The 21,001-nt window shown below is 45.2% G+C and overlaps 1 protein-coding gene across 1 annotated transcript; it reads right to left on the bottom strand.

Moving 5' to 3' along the window:
* Nucleotides 1-214: 214 nt before the first annotated feature.
* On the bottom strand, nucleotides 215-20,267 carry E2F6 (E2F transcription factor 6). Its single transcript, XM_027077910.2, has 7 exons — nucleotides 19,865-20,267; nucleotides 12,715-12,769; nucleotides 8,705-8,921; nucleotides 6,823-6,978; nucleotides 5,102-5,216; nucleotides 2,036-2,183; nucleotides 215-1,439 (listed from the first exon to the last, which is right to left on the bottom strand). The coding sequence occupies exons 1-7, from the start codon at nucleotides 19,970-19,972 to the stop codon at nucleotides 1,390-1,392; spliced, it is 849 nt and encodes a 282-aa protein (XP_026933711.1). The 5' UTR covers nucleotides 19,973-20,267; the 3' UTR covers nucleotides 215-1,389.
* Nucleotides 20,268-21,001: the final 734 nt, after the last annotated feature.

Raw genomic sequence — 21,001 nt, 5'->3', positions numbered from 1 at the left:
ACTTGATCCCAGCCCTCGGCATTATTTTTCAGTATTTTGATTTGTGACTCCTCTTGAATTATCTTTTTTTTTTTTTACACGGTTTTAATTTCAACTTGCCTCAAATCTCTCTCTGAAAGCGAGAGAAGTTTAAACAGGACTCTGCATGACGACGACAAGAATCCTGTACGACAGACGAGTGTTTTCAGACGAATTTTACAACTCACTCACTCACTCAGTGATTTGTTCAAACATTTATTGAGCACTTTTTATGTGCCAGGCATGGTGCAAGGCGCTGGGTATAACAATGATTAAGACAAAGTCCCTCAAGGAGCTCACAGTCTAATGGTAAACTACTGAGTAAACTGAGGCACAGAGTGGTAAATGATTTACCCAATGAGGTAGAAATAGCTAGGTTCTTGGAAATGTGGGACTAGAGCTGGAGAGAGGGCAGGGTACAACCAACTCATCAAAAGTAAACCCCTTTGATTGAAAAGCGAGGCTGCATACAGAAACGTTACAAAATCTGCTTGCAAAAAGGTTAAAATAGTTTCCAATTTTCATGATTAAATTCATGTCTTGCAAAGAATTAAGCCATTACCTGATAGTATTTCTATACTTGCCCCTAAAGCCTCAGGGCCCGCATTAACCGGCTCACACACACTAACCCTGGAGGAAGCTTGAAATCAAGAAGTATCAGATTTCAATTTCAGCACTGGGAACCATATGGAAACACTTTAATTAAATCCATGATGTTCAAATGTCTAGCATATTTATGATACTTCTACATGTAGAAGTTTGGAAAAAACTTTCCTCTAACCCCCATTCTGAGGATTCTAATAAGTTATCGATACCACAGAAATTAGAGAATTTGTCTGTTACTTTCCATATATACATTATTTTGGCTGTACAAGGGTGGAAAGTTTTACTTAGACATATTACATAAGTCATCTAAACATTATACAGATATATACAGAGACATCACGGTTAGACGCCTGTGTATACTCATCCAAGAGCTAATTGCAGACATGAACCCGCGTAAGGCAATTTCCTGCGTGATAATGACACATGATCCTCGAAGGGAAGGGCAGAGTCCACAAAGCACGGTCTGCTTCAGGCCCGACCGCCTTTCTCAGGGATACTCTCCGTGACGGGAGAGTATTATTTCAGTAGGCAGGGTGTCTATTTCACTGACAAAAAGCAGTGAATAATTATAAAAAGAGTTGTTTTCAAATGCAGAAACCAGTAGACCTAAGTAGTGAACCCCTCAAAGCCACCACTGGCCTTGATGCTGTCTCGGAGAAGCAGAGAACTTCGTGGATGATTTATTGCTCTAAGAATCAAATCTGATGCATGATTCATCCACACGGGATGCTCCCCAAAACTCCATACACGCATCTGCAAATGCTGTCAGTTGCTCACTTCAAGTAATTCTTCACTTTGTTGTGGAGGCTTTTCTTCTGAAAAGTAACAAACACGGAAGAAATTCTCCTGAGTGAGGGTTTGAAAGGCGGACAGGTAAGCGAACACGCACTTCAAGTGCTTAAAAGAACCCTGAAGAGCCCTGGTCAACAGCCACACCGTTCTGTCAATGGCACAGGCTCCTGTTGTAAGTCTCCCCAGAGTCAAGCGAGGTCGCACGTGCACCCGCCAGCACCTGTCAGAACGGAGACGGCTTCTTACCCAGAGGCCGCGCCGGGAGGCACCACCACGGGACCGACTAGACTCTAAGTTTTCGAGATCAAAACTGCACAGCATCTAACTCTATTTTTGTTAGAAACAGGCTAAACTACCTTGTCGTCTAATAGTCTAAATTACCTTGTAATTCTTTAACTCGTGTTTTCGTGGCTAGAAAGAGTAAAAATATCCGTAAGGCTGTAAGACGCATTTGTAACAATATACTAAAAATCATATGTATATACACGAATTTAAGATTCTAATGATTTTTTACATATATATATATTTGTATATACAAATATACAAATTTGTTTTGTATGGTTTTGTAAAAAGCCATCAGAATCTTCAATTTTCCTCATCACACACTTGGTATACTTACCTTTATCGGGGTGTTCTGGATGTTTGTTTTTAGATGAAGAGGTGCCCGCTCCTTCAGACACTTTATTACCCGAATGATCGTGTTCCACCTCACATAAATAAACATCGATGGGTCCTTTGGTGCTTCTTATGTGTACTGTGATAGAGTCCTGGTAAAATATAAATAAAACACCCTAAAGAAGACATGTCAGGATGTCTATTCACTGATTATATTTTTTCACTCACTAGAACTGCAAAAGTTTCCATTCAAGGGATATTGCTGAAAATTTAAATGCGGGTGGTTTTCTCTCTATAGTATATTTGAAAAAACCACGGACGTGGCCAATTCAAGGGATATTGCTGAAAATTTAAACTTTTCTATTGTATATTTGACAAAACCACGTACGTGGCTTTAGTCACTTCAGTGTTGGCCAATAAGCCACCGGCCAGCTCACGGGGCTTAAACGACGACTCGATGGGAGTCATGATGTGACTACTTCAGCACTCAAGAGCCCATTTTTCTCTACTCAAGGAGTTGACCCCTTCTAGGACTCGGTCCCTGAGGGTCCACGATCAGTGTCTGGATAACAGAGAAATCTAAAATACCCTGTAGTCTCAAATAAGAAGGGTGTGTTCAGATTTTTTGACCCCTGAGAGGTACCGAGTTAACTGAAAGAGCCGTTCTTTCGTCCACGTGAAAAAGATGAGATCCTGACAAAACGTACCTTAGTGACTTAAAAAAGATTTAAAAAGTACTGCGTATAAAGGACTATTAATTAATTACGATTATTCACATCTTTTGGCTTTGGATTTTTCAATTTACTCAGGGTTAGTTATTTTTTCTGTAAGGTATCAGGAAATAGGGGCTTCTACTGACAGTTATGCTAAATCATCATCTTTGTGTGTGTGCCAGGACCCCGAAATGAACCAATTTACGCCAAAATCTGAAGGAACGGTTCCAGTTATACATGATTCCTTTGCTGTTTTGACTGGAAGAGGGTCCAACTGTGACAGAGTCTGTTCTCTTCCCCTTTCCCGCGGGGAGGCCCGGGCTTGGCACAGACACCGGGGCCCCCTCCTGCCCCACAAACCTCACTGTCATCTCCTAATAGGGCTCGGTGAGATGCGGTCTCTCAGAGGGGCTTCTTGGTACCAGACGTGTAGGCCAGAGAAAGTACACGTATGCTCAGGGCTCTAGATCGCCAGGCCAGGTCTGGTTTGAACGGTATTATCTTACGCCACTCAAAAAGTATCTCTAAACAAAAGAAACTGGGACGTTGCTCGGAACTGGCAGCCAGCCGAGGACTTCCTACGTCACCAAATCAGGGCTGACAAACGCTTTCCGCGAAGGGGCTTGTGGGCCATACGATCCCTGTGTCACAACTACACAACTCTGCCATCACAGACTGAAAGCGGCCAGAGACAATATATCCAAACAAACGGGCAGGTGGCTGTGTCCCAACAAGACTATGCCTCAAAGCCAGCGAGCCAGATCTGACCTGAAGCCCAACCACCCTGGCACCAGCTCCCCAGATCTCGCCCTGGATCTCTGAGGGCGGCGGGCTCCCCTGCACGCAGTGTGCTCCTGTCTACTGCTCCCGCTCTTGCCCGACCGCGGAGCAGGGCTGCCCAGAGGGCCCACGTTCCTCAGCCTTCAAACTGGACTCTCAGTCTTGGGCGGGATCAAAAAACCCAGCAAAATCTGGCAATTATGGCCTGAGGCAGCTCGTAGAGCAGGGGGAAAAAACCAAAACCCTGTCAGTCACTGCCGAATGGACTATCATGTCCCCGGGTAAGGATGTGCTGAAAGATTAGTGGTTATTTAAAAAAAGTTTGAACATCTCTCAAACAACTCCTATTAAACACAAATGTTGCTTAGGAGACTTGGATTATATTCAAATCTAAATAAAATAATGAGGAAGCGTCACCAAGAAGTCACAATTTGCGTGTGACTAGATTAAAGGCTGTCCCCTGACTGACTTATAATACACTGTCAAGTAACAACATGGCGCTCACTTGGACAGTGGTCTGGTGGGGATGAAAGGACAGATGAGTGGTAAGAACATTCTTCACTGTGAGGGAGGGAAGCCCCTATAGCAACGCAGAGCGGTCACTATGAGCACCGATGGGCCTACAGGCTGTCAGAACTTGACGATCTGCCCCAAGAATGGCCACATTCCTTGGTCCTGATTCCATCCTTACCAAGCAACCTTCTGATGACAATTATCTTTCAATATAAACTTTCCTGCAAGGGAAAGAGTGTGCTAAGCAGCTGGCGGCTGATAAGCATTTCATTTATACAGCAATTTTACATTTTGTATTAAATGTACCACTTAGGGAACGCCTGGGGGGGCTCAGTCAAATGTCCGACTTTGGCTCAGGTCATGATCTCAACGGTTCCTGAGTTTGAGTCCCATGTCGGGCTCCGTGCTGACAGCTCAGAGCCTGGAACCTGCTTTGGATTCTGTGTCTCCCACTCTCTCTGCCCCTCCCCTGCTCATGCTCTGTCTTTCTCTCTCAAAAATAAACAGTGAAAAACAATTCTAAAAAAATTAAATGTACCACTTAGCGTTCCTGTTTATTCTTTCTTTAGTCTTTCATGAGCTTGGTTAGAGTGAACTTCTAGAGCCTTGACTGACACCCAATCTGGCACTTCAGCAATGGGGCCAATTCTTGGGAGATTCCTCTAGCAGGCATTACAATAGGTTATGGCATACTGTGGCAAGTGGAGGCACTGCAGCGCATTATAGTATAGGAAGAGTTCACGGACAGAACAATGGTCAAGAACATACTCTGGAGACAAACCATCTGGGTTTGAATTCCGGCCTGTCGCTTACTGTGTGACCATGAGAAAGTTAATCTTTCTGTGCTTCAGATTCCTCCCGTCAGAGGATCGTGATCATGACCGCTTCCTTTGTTGCGTTATGCAAAACAAGCTAAAACGTGCAAAGTGCCTCAAGCGACGTCAGATGTGCAACTACCACACACATAATGCTTGTGAAGATATTACGACTGCAACACAGCAGCCTGAACAGCTGACCTGCCCCCATTCTTTACAAGGTCTTCTTAAACATGCAGGGATACCTACTTCTCTGGGAGCGGGGACATCCAATCTGGTTTCTGCCGGAGCTTTCACTGCGATAACAATCTGTTCGTGGAAGGCTTGGATGCTGTGAATATCTTGATACGTCACGTACGCTAGTGTAAACGTCAGTCAAGGGTCTCTAAGCAGAATGCTACTTACGGAGGAGATAACTGATCTCTGATAATACACGAATATAAGTGTCATGTTAGAATCTCTGTAGCTTTTATGGGCTACAAACTCACAATTAAGGAAAGCAATTAGTAGAAAATCATTTCATATATAACTCTTACTACTTCATAAACAATTCTTTAGACTTTACAAAATGTTTTACAATATGTATAGCTCAAAGAATTCCTTTAAAGCCTACCGTCGTGACTATGGTGACAATTTCCGGACAAACTGTCCACATACACATAACACACACACACAAAAACCTCAGGTGAAGGTATTTAACTGCTCCCTGCCCCCAATTCCCTATTCGATGCTAGATCTAACTATGAGAACGTTTGGGGAAAAAATACTCAATTTTGATGAGACTCTCCAAAAATGCAAGGTGGAAAAAATCTGTAAAAAAGAAAAAAAAAAAAGTGGCATCAATCTGGAGAATATGTGTTCCAGGACTACCATGTACTCATGGGATTTCCCACATCCCAAATTATTTTCCATCTCACTATGTGAATTTTTTTCTTCTTGTTTTACTGGGTTGCTGAAATGTTACCAATTAAGTGACTTACTGCATTTCCCCAACGTTTTCTTTCTTTCTTTTTTTTCTTTCTTTTTTTTTTTTTTTGCTTACTTCACAGACTTTCTGATTAGGTAGAGGAACAGCATTTATTTCCCTTGTGATAACTGTACTGTGAAAATAGGTTTTAACTGATGCGGAGTGTGAGTAAACTCAAAGCATGAAGCAGCTGGGAACCAGTGGAGCCTCGCAAAGGTGCAGTGAAAACAGAGCAGTAGGTGGGCCCAGGAGACCCAGGAGAACATCGCCGCCAAAGACAGGTCTGCCCCGCTGGTCCCATGTGGCTACACCGTGCTCTGTGGACCAGAATGGCAGCTGCCATTTCATCCACTGCCATTTCAATGGCAATGTCATCGTTTCAGAAATAAACCTCAGTGGGGTGCCTGGATGGCTCAGTCAGACCGAACGCGTCCGACTTTGGCTCAGGTCATGATCTCACAGTCTGTGAGTTCGAGCCCCGCGTCGGGCTCTGTGCTGACAGCTCGGAGCCTGGAGCCTCTTTTGGATTCTGTGTCTCGCTCTCTCTGTCCCACCCCCACTTGCACTCTGTCTCTCAAAAATGAATACATATCAATTAAAAAAAAAGAAAAAGAAACCTCAGTTAACAAATTAGGGAAAACCTGAATTTCACAAAAGCCAATTTCACAAAAGATAGTTTGCTATCTTTACAGCATTCTGACTGAAAAACGAAGCAAGAATGTGTCACTATTTTAATTTGATATGCAAACATGAACCTTGGTACACGGTCTGAATGTAGCATTTGACCTGAACAAATGCCACATGAAAGAGGAAAAGGCAATTATCTGTGTATGCTTGAGGCTATACTCCTAACTCTTTGGTTACTTCAAAATTTCTAAAGGTCTAATTTTGTATCCTGAGTATATGAATTAAATTCCCAGGCTGACCCTACTATTTAAAGTAACCTCTGCCTTGGAAGCGGAATTTTTTTTTTTTTTTTTTAAAGGACAGAGTTAAAGGATATCTTTCGTTTTCTTTGTCATCTGTTAACTCGAACAACTGCTGGGCACAGTCCTTAATCAGCTCGTCCAAAGCATCTTCCATTGCTGATAAGTCAGAAAGCTCCTCCTGCAGCTTCTTCTGTTGAGGCACCGCCCCAAAATTGCTAAGGTCAGACCCTCTTTAAGAGAAAGGCATTTAAAAAAATAATAGTAAGGACAAGACAAAAACAAACAAAAAACTCCCTGTGAGTCACCTCCAGGAGATGAAGACACAAGTTAGGTTATTGGAACTTCTCCCGATGTTGACATCAGGCATTTCCCAAAGCGACAGATAAAACTAGGTACTTCACTTCACTCCTGACCTCCCTGTATTCCAGACAACCATTATTCTTCGTAGAGCTACACTGCTTTCTGTCCCCGTTCTAGTCTCTTACACAGGGATCTGAGGAGACCCAAGGGACCGTCAGAACTCTACGGAGACTGAGTGGTGGGCAAAGCGGACGAAGCACACCGAGCATCGCCCAAGAGTCAACGAGACCCAGGTTAGGTCCCAGCTCTAGCACTGACAGCAGGACTTTTGAGAAGTTGTAATCTTTTAGTCCCCTGATGACAAACAAGGGGCTCTGACTAAAATGACAGCTCCTCTGATAAAATTGAGGATTCTCCCTAATGCGCATCTTCTATCTGGTTCGAGCTGAATATAAGATTGTATGCATTATTCTTAAAAGATGTATTTTCTTTAGTTATTTCTGTCTACCTTATCGCAGTGGTTATGATCTGACCCGAGCAACTGATACTCATTGTTTTTCTTCTTCATGAAAAATAATGAGGAAAAAGGCTGTTACTACTTTACCTTTTGCTTGCTACTTTTCAAACCTGATTGCAATTAGCGATTCCGAATGCAATCTGATATTAACCCCTAAGGTGTTATTAATGTTATTTAGCAAACACGTTCAGATTAGAATTCAATCTGCATTTCTGTATTGCTGAAAAAAATAACTTCCTTTATGAACCCCTTTCCTCTATCAGCAAAGTTCGTTATTTAAAACCATTTCATGATCTTTGTTGGGACATCTGTCATTGCCTGAAATGAAATGTATTTACATGCACTTCGAAGCTGGAACTGTTTCTTACTCTTCCAAAATATTTGCCTGTCAGAAGTATTAACAGCTTTCTTCTCATGCACACACATATCCACATCCACATGTGTATTAACAGCTTTCTTCTCGTGCACGTACGCACACACACATCCATGGGTGTATCTACGTCTATGCCATAGGCTTTTTCTCCATGGGATCTTCCTCATCAAAAATAAAGTCTTTAGCAATTGCCTTTTAGACATGGTCCACTGATTTTTATTTTTACATTCAAGACAGTGTGGATCCATAGTCAATCAGACTCATAACCACCTGGGGTAATTAAGAAGGAAGATGAGATTCCCACCTTCCCCCAAAACAAATGAATTACAACTCTTGGAGCAGGAAGCCTCTAAGCGTTTATTACATTACATTGTCTTACGACGACCTTAGCGAATTTCTTCCTGATAGCAATAACCAATTGGAAAAAAATTTCCTAAACAATCAGATGTTTAAGATCTTCTTATGATCTTGAAAAGCGAGTCTTAAAACCGATTATTATTCCATTTAACTTTTCCATAACACCAGAACGATATCCTAGATCTATGGCTTTTATTCAGTCCTAAGTAGGAAAAAAAATACTTATGTACCTTGTGCGACAACAAATGAACAAAATTTTTATAGAATCTTTTTCTAGCAAGAAGCCATATCTTACTTTGTTTTGTCCTGTCAAAACACTACAAAGACTAGTTTGTTTCAAACCTGGGTATTGTCACTTAAAGAGAAGGAAAAAAAGAAAAAAAGCACGAAAAGTTCAAAACCAACTCACATCCATCGAATATGGTTCTTAGACTTTTTTTCAACCAGATCGATTCCATCTAAGACATTGGTGATGTCATATACTCTTCGTTTCCGCACCCCCAGTTTCGTGGCGACCTTGTTTAAGTCGAGAATCCCCCCAGGAGCCGATCTGACAAGATCCATAAATTTTCGAGTTAAATAAACCAGAGATACATCAAAACGAGGTCTCTTCACTTTTAGAGCTTCTGGGAAACAAAACAAACAAATTTGTAAAATACTCTATAGCATTTCTTTCTCAGCTCATTAAAAAAAATAATTTATCTCCTCAGTAAGCATAGACACCCATCGAAATTCTACATACTGAACACATCATAGCTGATTTTTATGAACTAGATTTCTCACACCAGATCAAAATGTATCAGCCTATGCCAAGTAAGCAAAGGCTTTAGACTTAACAGAGTATCTGAAATATGGAGCCAGGTCCTCTGGACACGGGAATCTGCAGGGGTCTGCGGCCTCTTCTCAAACATAAAGCGGAGAGTTTGCATTTGTACTTACACCACTCTCAGGAACAGGATTAGAATTTTTTTAAGTTTATTTTGAGAGAGAGAGAGGGCACGAGCAGGGGAGCGGTATGGCGGAGGGGAGAGAGAGAGAAAATCCCAAGCAGGCTCTGCACTGTGAGCGCAGAGCCCAACACGGGGCTCGAACTCAAACTGTGAGATCATGAGCTGAGCCGAGATTAAGAGATGGATGCTTAACCGACTGAGCCACCCAGGCGCCCCAAGACGTTCTTTATAGAAGCAAAGGCAGAGACTTGGCTTTTCCTCTTTAATACTTAAAATGTTCCTGTACGTGTCACAGCGTAACCCTGATGGAAGTTTCTGTAAGAGCTCAAACTGGTCTTCCATTAGAACAATTAAGACATACCTTGAGGAAAAGCAAAAGTCTTCAAACTGATTATTATTCCATTTTTAAATATTCACTAGCCTATGTTAACAGATAAGCAAATAAAGGGGGGAAAATGTCTCTAATTCCCTCCATCCCTCACCTACTGTGATTCTGGTTTTTCATACATGCCCGGCCCCCTCCACACACAGACATACACCTATCTGTCAATATGTATACGTGACTTTTAAAAACAAAAGAACAGACTATCCTCTAGCATGTTGTTTTAACTCAACATCGTGAACATCGTCGCTTGTCAACAAATGTATTTCAACGTTATTCTGAAGGGCTGCGTGATAGTTCACTTCATGGAGTATTTGCTACACTTACTCCGATACTGGAAATTCCAACTGTCTCCAACTTTGCTGTTTTGTCCAATACTTCAATAAATCTCCCTGCAGCTAAATTTCTGTCTGCATCTTTGTCTCCTTCCGGTAAGTTCTGCGGTTTGGAACTGATGGGTAAAAGGGTACTTTAAGGAGTGTGAACATGTGCTGTTACACCTGCTAGCCTACCGATTTCACACAGTGAATGAAGGCCTCAGAACTGAGTATTACGTTCCTTTCATCTTTCCCTAATTTGATACTAAAAAACAAGTTCTTAATAGTTTGGTGTGCAGAGTAAATAGTTTCAGGAATCACGGAGCTGCCCTTTTGGGGTGGAGAATATGATCTCTCCTTTCTGCTACTTTCACAGCAGACAATGACCAGTACGCTTCAGAAGAAATAGTCATGCTATCTTCAATCGGAAATTCCCGTGTTCAGAATCTCTACAATGTCACATTCACTTTAAAGGCTGTTGGTGGTTACTCCAAGAACAGAAGTATGTATTTTATAATGCACATGTCTTCTCTGTGGAGACCACTCCTACACTTCGGATTAAATGGGATTAGGGAGGAATGAAAATTTCATTTAAATTAGAAGTCAGAATTCTACCAAAACCCGTTGAAGACTACAAAAGAGAAATTCTAACTTTATTAGGGTTTTTTTTTTAACGTTGATTTATTTGTTCTGAGAGGCAGCGAACAAGCACGAGTTGGGGAGAGTCGGGGAGAGGCGGGAAGAGGCGGAGAGAGGTGGAGAGAGGGAGAGAGAGAATCCCAAGGAGGCTCCGTGCTCAGTGCAAAGCCCAACACGGGGCTCAATCCCACGACTGTGAGATCGTGACCTGAGCCCAGATCAAGAGTCGGATGCTTGGCTAACTGAGCCACCCAGGCGCTCGAGAAATTCTAACTTCAGAAAGCATAAATCTAATCACCCTCATTACTAACAAAACATGGTCTTACAAGCTCAGGATAAGAACACTGCCACCATGTTAGCCACTTTAGAAAGAACAGATGTTAACTGAAAACCTAGAATATGATAGTTGCTGAAAGAACATAAACATGACTTAAAAAGGTCTTCAAAGTGAAGATGTTCCCTAGTCGATCACAACGCCCTGAGGTCTGTGCTAAGAGAGGTGTCCAAGCTGCCTGAGAAGACGAGACGAAACCTAACCGGCACGGGAAGGAAGGAAGTCCTCACGAAGGGGGTGTGTGGGCAGAGGACACGAACGTGAAGAGGAGGGTGTCTCCCCTCTTGACAGAGGGCAAGGGGCTTAATATGAGACAGAGGAAACAGCACGTCGAAAGACAGAGCTGTGTCTGGGGACAGGTGTATGTAGGGAAGCCCCAGCAGGCAGAGCTTCAGCGATGGGTGAGGGCGGCAGCTGGAGGCCCAGGCCGCCCGTGGGGCAAGAGACAACGTGCAAGGGCCCCGTCTTTCCACCTGGCCGCTCTCCACAGCCTTGCTCCTCTTAAGGATCTGAGGTGGCTTATAAATTTAACACAAATAAGTAAAATGAAATACACGAGGAGTCGGAGTTTTCTCTGTATGTAACAGAACATCGTGGAAGAATTCCGGGTCGAGGGAGGTCCCGATCCCATTTCTGTGTTAGGAAAATCACACCGGCAGCAGCGTGGAAGAGCCTATGGGCAGACAACCTACTCAGGAGGCTATCTCACCACATCAGGCAGGGAGAGACGGAGAGTCTACACTAGAAGCAGGGGTCTAGCCCCGTGCTTACAACTAGAGGTGAAGTCAGAGAGGTGGGGAATTGAATCCCGACTGAGCAAGTCCCTTGACCTCTCTGGGCCTCAGTTTACTCAACTATAAAAAATGAAAAACAATCCACGCTTACATTTTAAAGGGTTGTAGTGATAATCCATGCAAAGAGCTTAACACAGCTCGTACCGTACAAGCTCGACATGTGTTAGATGTTACCGTGAGGTGGTGCTGTGGGCCGGACGGAGGACACGCTTCACAGGTAAAACAGACCAACTACAGGTGAGATTGTGGCAGGGGCCGAGGAGAAATTAGGGCTGATATTAAGATTTATCTGGGATCTATGCACTGTCCATCCATCGCGGTTAGGACCAAAATTAAGAGAAAATCGGGGGGGGGGGGCGTTCTACGGTTATAATTTCCAGAAGGATAGGGAACTAGAGCAATGGGCGCTTCGCCTCCTTTAACTGACTCCGCGCTCTGGTCCGTGACAGAGGTGGGAGACAGCGAAGGGAGTCCCAGGAATCTGGAGGGCAAAAAGACTGGTTCTCCTGACTGTGGTCAATGGCCTTCAATTCTGCTGAAAGCAACATGTAATCGCTCTCACAGAACTTCGAGAAAACACCCTTAAACATAGACCATTCATTCATTCAGAGCATATGTATGCAGGGGAGGCACAGAGAGAGACAGGAGACAGAGAATCCCAAGCAAGATCCACGCTGTCAGCACAGAGCCCGAAGCGGGGTTCGATCTTATGAACTGTGAGATCATGACCTGAGCTGAAATCAAGAGTTGGACGCTCAACCCACTGAGCCACCCAGGCACCCGGGACCATTCCATTTTTAAAATGCATTTCCCTAAGCAGCAAAGAATACACTGACATTTGTTTACACTACTCAGCCCACAACCTCACAAGTGTTTGCTGAAAATCAATGTACAAATAATACATTTTCAGTTTTGAATCCACTTATGTACATTTAAAATAAATCATTTAAACCACGTGAAGTTCAAACTACAAAACCTAAAACCTATTTAGGAATCAACTTACTTCTCATGGACACATACTGTACATTATCTTCTAAGTTAATCCTTATTTTTGATGGCTGGAAAAAGGAAAACACAGAAATGTAAATTAGCAATTTAAAACCAATGATGCAAACGAAAAAACGCAGATGAACAGCATTTACTGGAAAATACAGAGGTTTTTATTCTCCCTGGGGTGACCATTTGGATGCGAGAGAAGCACTCTTTCTTCTAAGCTGTCACCACCCGAACTGTACTCGTGACTGGCAGGGTTCATGGAGTTAAGTTTCTAACGCTGCACGGGCTTTGGTAAGTATGGACATTAAGTAGTTTCAGAACGGGTGGAGGAGAAATACGAACGAGAAATTCTTACTGAATAGGCATTACTCTATTATCTGTATCAGACACTGAGAATAAAAAGGAATACGAAGATGATTAGGACGCTGTCTCTGATGCTGGAAAGCTCAGCAGAGGTGCAGAATAGGTCTAAACCAGGAAATGCTCACCCCTTGCTATCTAAGTGTAAGTGGCTCCAAAAAATTTGCTCACAAGCTTTCACAGGTGGCCATGCATTTCCACTATAATTAAGGTAAAAACAGCATTTACTTCTTTAATTAAAAATTATTTATTCTTTTTTTTTTTTTTTTTTAGTTTATTTATTTTGAGAGAGAGTGAGCACGCACGCATGGGAGGGGCAGAGAGAGAGGGAGAGAGACAGAATCCCAAGCAGGCTCCATGCCTAGCTTGGAGCCCCACTTGGGGGCTCAATCCCATGGCCCTGGGATCATGACCCGAGCCAAAATTAAGAGTTGAATGCTCAACCAAATGAGTCACCCAGGCGCCCCCAGCAGCGTTTCTAATAATGGAAAATAACGTATGCTACGTAACTAGAAACCTTGGTGTTAGACTAATTAAAAAAACCGCTTCTTTTAAATTCTTCAAACAACCAGGAAATGAGTACTAGTTCTGCTACCAATGACTACCATCTTATCAGGTATTTAGAAGCTATGAAAGTTTACGTAAACTGCTAGTAAAACATTTGCCACGCACTTAGAAACTGTTTTTGCAAAAAATAAATAAAACATTTAGATAAAGCCATGTAAACAAAAACCTGTATTAGCCTCATGCTTACAACAAACTACAATGACAAGAGGAGCCTCCAGACAGGCCGTGATCAGGTTTGGCTCTTGTCAAGTGAAAAAACTCGCCCCCAAACTGGCTGTAGCAAAACTGGGATAAGAGAAGAATCAACAGGAATACTGTGGATGCACCCGGAGAGGGATATCAGAGAAGCATTCACAAGGAAGGGGATCCCCAGCTGGGCCTTGAAGGACAAGCCAGATTTTGCCTGAACCTGTGGGAGCTTCACGAAGGAGGGAAAAGATAGGATTCCTAGTGCAAGAAATGAAATGCACCCAAAGTACGAAAATACAAATCGCATGGCACCTTTTGCACACCCACCTGTGTGGCTGGTGCAAGACTGACTTGACACGGAAGTCAGAAGGGCATGAGGAACCACCCTCGACACAGACACGGAAGTCATGCTAAGGAGTGTGCGCTAAGGAGTCACGGCAGTGAGGACGCCCGGCAGATTTCTGAATGAGAACGTGACATACCCCAGCTCACGGTGTAGGGATGGAAGTACGGTGGCAACACAGCAAAAAGACTGGGGGGTGAGGAAGCCTAAAGGCAAGGTGGACGGCTTAGAAGCTCTTTGTCTGCCTCAGCATTAAGGACCAATCTTTGCCACGACGATCTCCCTGCCATTTAGGACAAGATTATAGCATCTACCAGCAAGTGAACCTCGTATGGACTAACTCTACTGACAGAGAATTCTGCTAGAAGATGAACTCAGCTGTTAGGATTTAAGGGAAAACGCAGACCTGCTGGGCTGTGCAAAACCAGAGTTGGGAAGGCCTGTCTCGGGGGAGGGCCTGGGCCTGACGAGCCCCGCCAAACAGCAGCAGTGATTTGCAAACACGGTGCCCACCGCTGAAACGCTGACGGGCAGTCCTATTAAAGGACACAGATGAATGTGACCCACAGTCATTGCTATTTTTACATTTAACCCTTCTGCTAAAAGTGTACGAGACAGCGTTTATCGTAGCAAGATTCTTAAACGACAAATAACCCGTCTTTATCACATTGCTTTGCAACACATAAACAAATACCCTAAACTCTTTTACATTCCTGAGAGAGTACACAGGAAACACAGAAAGGGTTAACGCCACTGCGCTCCTGGGTGCCGTGCTACAAATAGACTGTTCTTAATTTAGAGTAGCAAGGCCAAGGCCTACATACGAGTACTTGACGGCATCCTAATTGGCTCTCTCGGTATCTGCTTGCCACATATTTCAGAAGGGCCTCTCTTCTGCTCCCTTCTCTCTCGTCCTCTTATCGAGACGGCTGCCGTTCCCAGGCTGGCACAGGGATAATGCCTCAATCGGGCACAGCAGCAGGAGCAAGGACAGGTGTTCACGTTTTACTACATTTGCTTTACCGCTTTTTCCTCTGTGGACACACGATTTTTTGTCCTTGAATCAACTGGGACCAAAGTGCAGACCCTTAGACAACCCCACGTGTATCTCAAGGATATTCTCTTACACGGCCACCGTACAGTCACCAAAGTCTGTTCAAACTGAACAGTTTTGAAAGAAACTGTCGGCAGAACCCTGGGCGCCGCGGTGGAGGTTCCAAAGGAGGCGAGGACTGTGCCGTCAGACGCCGGAAGGGAGACCTTGGTTGTTACGTGAAGATGGGACGCTCACCGTCCACCGCACTTCCGCGGGAAGCAGATGCTAACGGATGCGGGTGATCTGAGATTTCCCTACAACGTAGGCAAATCTGGCACCTATCTCTCCCTGCAGCGCATAGAATGAGAGAGAGAGAAATCGAGAAATCAAGAAAAGGACTGTTAAACGAAAAGGAGCCAGGACGTAAAGCCTTTAAAAATTCTCAGCTTCTCCAGAAGCTCAGAGTAAGAAATGACTTCTGAGAAAGACCAAATCAAAGGCATAATCTAAAGAAGAAGGTGAGGGTGTGACTGCACAGCTTGGGGATAAGACACCCAGTAAATCAAAGCGGGCGCCTCACAGCACTGCACAGTCACATAAAAGGCCTTGACGGAGATGAAGGATGAGCCCCACAGATCCTCCAGATCGAAGCCGGGGCCTCTCGGAAGGTCTGGGGCACCGTCCATCAGCCATTCGAGCAGGAGCCCGAGCTAGACGAGGGTTTATCCTGAAGAAAGGTGGGACTTGGTTCCGCTGAGTGAGCCACAACAGGATTCACAGAAGGTCCACACCGTGTCTGAGAGAACCGTACCAGCGAAAACACCGTCAGCTTGGACTAAAAGGGACACAGGGTGTTTAAATCGAAAAGAGGTGACTCAACACCGCAAATTCTACTGCCAGGAAGCAGGCGGAGAAAGTCACTCTGTTACAAATAGGCAGCTCCTTTCATGAGGAAGAAAGGAAGACACACACAGTGGAGCCAACAGCCCAGAGAGTCGAGCTGGGAGCAGAGAGAAATGCTCCCAGGCCCTGGGACCTAACCAAGGAATTCCTAACGTTTCCCAAGCTGACTTTCAGAATTGCTCTGGACCAGTTACCTTCCCCTGTGACTCCCGTCTCCTCCCCTGGGAACAGGAAGGTCTGCGGCAGCTACCCGGTCTGTCCCAGCAGTGTGGGCTGGGTGTGGAGGGAGGAGGGTCGGATGACGGTCTTTTTAGTTTCCCTGGCCTGGAGACCCGGAGAAGCAGGACTGAGCTGGGTTTCAGGAACTGGATTCTTCTTTTATTCTGTGAGCAGAAAACCTGTTCTTGTAAGGCTCAGAGTGTCCCAGATTAGGCCAGCGGGAGCCTTTGCAAAGTGGTTCCTGTGCAGGGCACTTACTCTGGACCTTTCCAGCGTCTTTATGGTGGCAGTCCTCCCATCCCTGCGGGACGAAGCTGCCCAGGCCGCAGCACAGACCGCGGCTTCCGGTTCTGCCCCACCGTGGGCTGAACCACGTCTCCGTTCCTCTAAGGAAGTCTCTCTGAGAGCTCACTCTCGGGTAATCTCCCTGAGGGATGACTGGGGACAGCTCAGTGGTAGTCACATCCCAAGAACCTTCCCTTTCAATCCTCACAGTTTCTGTTCCCCATTTGTTGACTGAACACCCAGCCTGGGAAGCGAATGGAGAAGGCAGAGGCCGCCAAACTTGAAAGATCAGTGCGACCTATCGGGGTGCACACAGCTCTCTAGGAACAGGGAGCTCCTGACAGGCAAGTCAGAACATCCGAGGCTGTTTTACCAGTACTTCAAGTCCCACATCTGAAGACTACGCAGGAAATTATAATTTGAGATCGCAAAGGACAAAGAAAAGAGAAAAGGTCATTTTAGGGACTAAAATCTTAAGCATTGCCTCTAAATTGGTTAAGAATTTCTCTATACAGATGCCTCTTTGTACCGATTGCCTAGTTGGGGGAGCTCTACGCCTTTAAGAGCTCTCGGGAAATAGACCATTAAACAAGGGGTTTGCATTCACCTCACTCATTCGATTTTCCCTTACTTTTCAATGTGCAGACTAAGTTCCACCTCCAACCAACCCTACCTTCTCCCTTCTCTAAATTCCGACAGTTTGCAAGCCATTTACCTGGGGAACATCACTCAGATACATAATAACTAATTTTTGCACAGCTATGTAGTTTGTTAAATACTTCCAGTCACTAGGCAGTTAAAAAACAATGAGGTAGTTGTTTACACCACCAGTGTACAATCAGAAAAATAAACACACATTCAAACATTTAAGTATCTACTTCATCCATCCAAGAACTATTTACCAAATCCTTTTGTGAGAGGCACCACACCGCTGTGTAGGAAATGGACAGAGTCACTGCACTCAGGGACCTAAGAGCCATACTTTGCAAAGACAGGGTAGGCACAGGGTGCTTTAGGAGCACAAAAGGAGTGCCTAACCTAGTCTTGAGACATCAGGAAAGGCTTCAGACAAGGGACCTCTACATCTAGACCTGAAAACCAGGGCAGGTAACAAGAAAAAATAAGTTTTGGAAGGGGGAGTATGTACATGTAGGAATCCAAAAGAATACGGAAATTTGGAAATCTAGTAACTACAAGCAGTTCAAAGAAGATAACACCAGGAACTTTATTATATTAAGAAGTTTCTACTCTATTCTGAGAGCACTAGGGAACCATGATTGATTAAGCCAAACAACATGATCAGAAACATGCTTTAAAGACCATTAATGGACGGTTACTATGTGGAGAACATATAGAAAAGTCTGGGGGGCTAGACCAGAAGCAGGAAAACCTTGCAACAATCTTAAAGATAGATGGCTACAGGCGCAACTATTGCTGATTAGTTTCATTAGATCGGGAGGGGAGAGGGGGTCAGTTTGGAAAAGGGTAAAGGCAAGGACGATGCCTAACTAAGATGCTAGTTTGGACAATATGGTGGGTGTGGTACCATTGATGAAGATGAGACACAGCAATGTTGTTGCCTGCTTAGGCCAAGATGATCATGAATTCAACGCTGGATAGGAGTTTGAAATCTAAGTAGAGATGTCGAGTAGACGGTTGGAAAACTGAGCTGAATTTATAGATTTGGGAGTCATTATGATGTGGCAACCGAAATTACCAAAGTAGATAAGAATATCTAAGACTTCAAGGGATGTGTGTATTCTTCTGGTATTAAATACGAAATTAAGTGGTTTTTCGACGGTGAGAGTTCAGGGCTTGTATCAAATTCTCAAAGGGGAAGACCCACCAATAGAGATGGTAACAATAAAGAATGGACCAGAAATCCTAGGAGGGGTGAATGACGCCCCACACGAAGAATGCGTAGGGAGGGTAGAAGAAAACCCCAAATAACACGGGCATGTAAGGAATGTGGAGAAGAGGAGGAGTTTGCAGGGGAGCACAGGAGAGACCAGATGACTACATCTGGAGCACCACGAGCAGGTTGCATCAAAGAAGCGACTCAAAGCGAGTTTCCAACAAAAGCAAGACATCGGTCGGTTGTGTCAAAACTACAGAGATAAGGAGTCAGACATCTGCTGGAACTGACAAGGTTGTTGGCAACCTTGGTTAAAACAGTCTTAGAGCTGTGCTCAGGGCAGAGCACCCCCTCCCCAGTGGTAATAACAGTGAGCAGTGGACACAGGGAATCCAAACAGTTTTTTGGAAAAGTATGGAGGGAAGATACAGCAGATGAAAGGGCAACTAGAATGAAAGGAAGTCTCTTTTGAGATGGGGAAATATTTAGGACGCAGTTTAAGTACGTAGTCAAGAATTCATCATCACGGGTCGGACGTTGTGAGGTTAAATCCAGGCTTTCCCAGGCACGATCTAATCACTGGCAAGTCACTTAACATCTCCAAGTCTATTTTGACAAACGGAGAACAAGAATAGTAATGTCTCGGGACTGCTGTGAAGAATTAAATGAGACTGTGCTCACAAACTATTTTTGAGGACTGAGTCACCATGGGGATTGGGCTTAATATTAACTTCAGCAAACATTTAGTCATTACGGGAAGAAACAAGCAGAGAAGTTGAAAACACGGGGAGAAACAGAAAATGATGAATTCATCAACGCCTCTGAGAACCAAGGAGAATATACTGCTTGTAGTCTAGAGCAAGAATAGAGAAAATTAACCTTACGCAGGGAGGGAGCACAAGCTTCCTTAATTTGCTGAATGGGCAGCTGCGGGGTGGGAAACGTAGTGTGCACAAGGTTTTAAATGGCCGCAGTTAAGAGAACGGGAGAGGAGAATGAAGAAAAAAACCCAAATACGTTGCAGAAATATAGCAAGGATCCAGTGTTGGTAGAAAAACAGGGCTTTACAACGCGGTGCTGGGCAATATTCTCCAACAGCGCTGCGCAGCCCCGAGGTAACAGCCAGGAAGACTGACAACACGTTTGGGAGCAAGTGTTGAATGGGAAGGCGAGAGAGTTCACGTGAATGACCGACCCACCGACCAGCCTGCGGGAGAGGCGGGGAGACCGACGAGCAGCCAGGAACCCGGCCCAGAGGGAACTCACGACCCAGACGACTGTGGGTCCGGCTTCCCCGCGAAACGAGGGCAGGCGGCCGGACCTGGGACCCGCCCCCGCCCCACCCCGCGCCGCGCCAGGGCCCCGGGCGCTCCGGGCACGAGCCACCCCCGGGGGCTTACCAGCAGGCCCTCCACGTTGATGGGGTCGCGGCACCGGCGGCGCACCGTCTCCTCCGCCGGGTCCACCAGCAGGCTGGGCAGTTTCCGCGCCGGCCGCTGCTGACTCATGCTGCCCAGCCGGCCGCCCCTCGCCTCGCACCCCGCGAGCTCTCCCGCCTTCTCCCGCTCCGGCCGGGCGCCGCCCCCAACGCGCCGGTTCCCGGAGGCCGAGCACGAACGGGGCCTGCAGCTTGCTCGGAGGCGCCGCTGCCTAGGCCGGCCCGCGAACGAACGCGCCACTGCCCCACGACCTGGGGAGCTACGGAGCAGGCCGGAGGAGAGCAGGGCGACCCACGGTTCTCAGGACGCCAAGCCCGCCATCTTCCCGCATGCGCAGTGCGCCGCCCCCAGTGCGCATGCCTGCCGCTGCCGGAGCGCTCCCAGGCCCTAACCTTCTCCCGCGTCCGGAGCTCGGGAAAGCCCGGACGAGAAATCCACGGAGAGGATGGCAAGGGGGAGGAAGAGGTGGAGCGGGAATTTCAGAAGAAGGGAACGGGGCCAGAGAAGAGAGGCCGCCGGTGTGTGTGTTTGGGGGCGGGGGAAACGCAGTTGTGGACACATTGTTGAAACTTCTGAGCGCACGGATGTTCATTTAATCTTGAGCTTCCCTCTGCCCACCCCGGGCACTTGCCCCGTGTTGATGCTTAGTAAATGGTAACCAGACCGTGGTGCAATTGTCTACTTACGAGCGTCTTTTCTTTTCTTTTCTTTTCTTTTTTCTTTTCTTTTTTTTTCTTTTCTTTTCTTTTCTTTTCTTTTCTTTTCTTTTCTTTTCTTTTCTTTTCTTTCTTTCCTCTCTCTTTCTTTCTTTTCTTTTTTATTGTTTCCTTTCTTTCATCTGATGAATAAATGATTATCTGTCGTGTCAGACATCATGGTGGGCACAGGAGATATCCATCGGAGTTTGGCACAGACTCAACCTCGTCTTCCGATGGAGGAACCAGATAAACAGAACATTTAAAACATTTAAAGTGTAAAGCTGGAGTCAGAAACCGTGTTTTCGAATACCGGCTTCTCTCTTTAATCAGTTTACAAGATCCTAAAACGTGCCTCAGTTTCCTCATTCGTTAAATGGGAATGATGACAGTAAGTTTGTTG

Source organism: Acinonyx jubatus, chromosome A3 (genome assembly GCF_027475565.1).
Source record: "Acinonyx jubatus isolate Ajub_Pintada_27869175 chromosome A3, VMU_Ajub_asm_v1.0, whole genome shotgun sequence".
Lineage (NCBI taxonomy): Eukaryota > Metazoa > Chordata > Mammalia > Carnivora > Felidae > Acinonyx > Acinonyx jubatus.
The sequence above is the reverse complement of the archived record's forward strand: the minus strand, read 5'-3'. Positions and strand labels throughout refer to the sequence as shown.